The sequence below is a fragment of the Nematolebias whitei genome, chromosome 7 (assembly GCF_014905685.2).
Source record: "Nematolebias whitei isolate Nwh7 chromosome 7, NemWhi1, whole genome shotgun sequence".
Lineage (NCBI taxonomy): Eukaryota > Metazoa > Chordata > Actinopteri > Cyprinodontiformes > Rivulidae > Nematolebias > Nematolebias whitei.
The window spans coordinates 46,916,929-46,919,441 of NC_056504.1; the positions used below are offsets into that span (position 1 = coordinate 46,916,929).

The window sequence follows — 2,513 nt, forward strand, 5'->3', positions numbered from 1 at the left end:
AGACACAGCGTACCAGTAACTCCTTAGACACAGCGTACCAGTAACTCTTAACAACTTGAGTATCTTGCACCAACATCATTTAGGTTTACTTACATTCCCTTTTAAATTTTGGTCCAGAAAAACACTCATCTTGAAAACTCCAAACGTTCATTATCTAAATCCTTCATCGATGGGGGACAGTCGGCGTACCGCTTCTTTATCCCGTGTTCCTCCTCCTCCTGCACCCTCTGCTCTCTTTCTCCTCCCTTTATCTTTTCTTCTTCTCCTTCCATCTTTCCTCCTCCTCCTCCTCTGAGATGTGAGTGGATCTCTCAGTCAGTCCTGCTGTGTCTCCCCCTGTAGGGCAACACCTGTCGATGCACTTTGATGCTTTCCACCACCAGGTCAGCGACCTCCCTCCAGCTCTCCCCGCGCGCTCCTTAAGAAAGGTACCCTCCTCCTCCTCCTCCTTGTTCCTGCTGTTAGTCTGGATGCTTGGTTGTCTGTCTGTCTGTCTGCACTCCTCAACAACACATTTCTATCTTTATTGTGGTACTCATTAGTTTTTTCTCCTGTTCCTGCCAACAGGTCAGTTCACTACAAGTTTTCATCTCGGAGTAACTTTGACTCACATTTTGGATCAAACGCTTGAAAACTAAGTTACTTCTTCTAGGAAGAAAGTAACTGAACACATGTGCATTTACATAAAAAAAAAAATCCTAAATGTTCTGAGTCACAGTTAACAGTTCAGAGGTCACTGATGATGTGAAATAAATAATTAACTGCAGGGACTCCAGGGGAACTGGTCGGAGATAAAAGGTCATAAGAATCCAGTTTAATAATTCGTGCGCCTGGATTTACTAACGGACATTATTTAGTTTGAAAGAAAGCAAACTTTGTTTGGGTTCAGGAGCATTATAAAAAAATAGACATTTTTTATTTCCAGGTTCATTAAATACTAAACAAAACATCAAAATGACAAACATTTTTGCAGCAGCTTTTAATGAAAATGAGAAAACTCTGAGTCAGACAAGCATTTAGGAACCGTCATCAAAAAAACACGACAATAGTAAATGTCTAAAATTATACAAACTGGAATGATATTGGATATGAAATTTGAGTTATATTGCTATTTAACAAAACTCTATGAGTTTGCACTTTGTTGGCAATCCCTAAATTAACCCTGGTCTCAGTTCCAGTGTTGCATTTTTGCGTGTCCCCCGTCCAAACTGAAAACAAAAATAAATGCAACACCGGCCGCACACTAATATTAATGCAAACTGAACATGCACTTTCCTAAAATGAGATTTCTTATGACCTTAAATATATGTATTGTTTTTACCCACGACCCCTGGGACTTCCTGTACTTCTCCTGTTTTCTGATCATTTTTATCTGTTTAGTTTCAGTCTTTGTGTCCAGTTCCTATTTTGTAGCCAATTTTATTTACTGCACATAAAACATGCTAGTTTTTTTTTTTCTATACACTATTTTCAAAAACACTTAAAAGGAGTGCCATGTGGTTTTATTTTTTTACTCAATCAAAAAGAGCAAATGTTCATACTGTAATGATTAGCGGTACTTAATTTTGTCACATTTTTGTGTTAGTTCTTAACAAGTTGTCTCATGTTGAGCAGATTATTTTATCCGTTATATTCACACTAATGAAAACATATTTAAATTTAATCTTAGCTATGGCTGAGTATGTAAACATGAATATGTGTCTAAATGTCCCGTCTCCCCCTTCCTCCCACAGTCTCCCCTGCACCCTATACCTGCCTCGCCCACCAGTCCTCAGTCCATCCTGGATGGCAGTAACTCCACCTTGTCCGGCAGCGCCAGCTCCGGGGTCTCTTCTCTGAGTGAGAGTAACTTTGGCTGCCCCACCGCCTCCTCGGACCCCCCAGCCAGCCAGACCAACACTCTGGAGTCCGTCCCGAGCAGCCAGGCCTGGACCACCGACCAGGAAGACCTGGACTCTCTCTATCAGCCCGTCAGGTACAGCATGTCTGAGCCAGACGTCCTGGACGGAGTCAAACCCCCACCCTGCCGCAGCCTCTCCGCCCCTGGAGGGGTCAACCCAGCCCAGGTGGGGGGTCAAGTCCAGATTCCAGCTTTGGGCAGCGTTGGAGCTCCACAGTCCCAGCTGGACGGGCTGCAGCAGCAGCATCACTTCTACCACCACCACTTCCACCCACACTACATCCCCCACAATCCACCTCTCTACCACCTCCACGAGCCCCCTCCAGCCCTGCCCCCAAAACCCTACCTCAGAGAGGGCTGCATCCCTGAGGAGGACCCCCTGATTACACAATCTGGACCTCCGGCCCCTCCTGCACCCCGACCCATGCCGAGGAAGATCTCCCAGCCCATAATCGCTGCGACCAAGGAGGAGCAAGCTAAAGTGGCGTGGGAGCACGGCGTCAGCGAGGAGTGAGCGCGCGCAAAACAAACAGACGTTCTGCAGGAACCACGTTAAGATACAGACATTCTGCAGGAACCACGTTAAGATACAGACGTTCTGCAGGAACCACGT

The 2,513-nt window shown here is 45.4% G+C and overlaps 1 protein-coding gene across 1 annotated transcript in view; it reads left to right on the forward strand.

Annotated features, from left to right (window-relative positions):
- Positions 1-2,507, forward strand: part of LOC119412864 (dedicator of cytokinesis protein 3) — a 19,987-nt gene extending 17,480 nt beyond the window's left edge. Inside the window, exons 26-27 of the mRNA XM_037679899.1 lie at positions 343-428; positions 1,734-2,507. Coding sequence (XP_037535827.1) covers positions 343-428; positions 1,734-2,414 — 767 coding nt within the window. The 3' untranslated portion in view covers positions 2,415-2,507. The remainder of the gene's footprint in view (positions 1-342; positions 429-1,733) is intronic.
- The last annotated feature ends 6 nt before the right edge of the window (positions 2,508-2,513 follow it).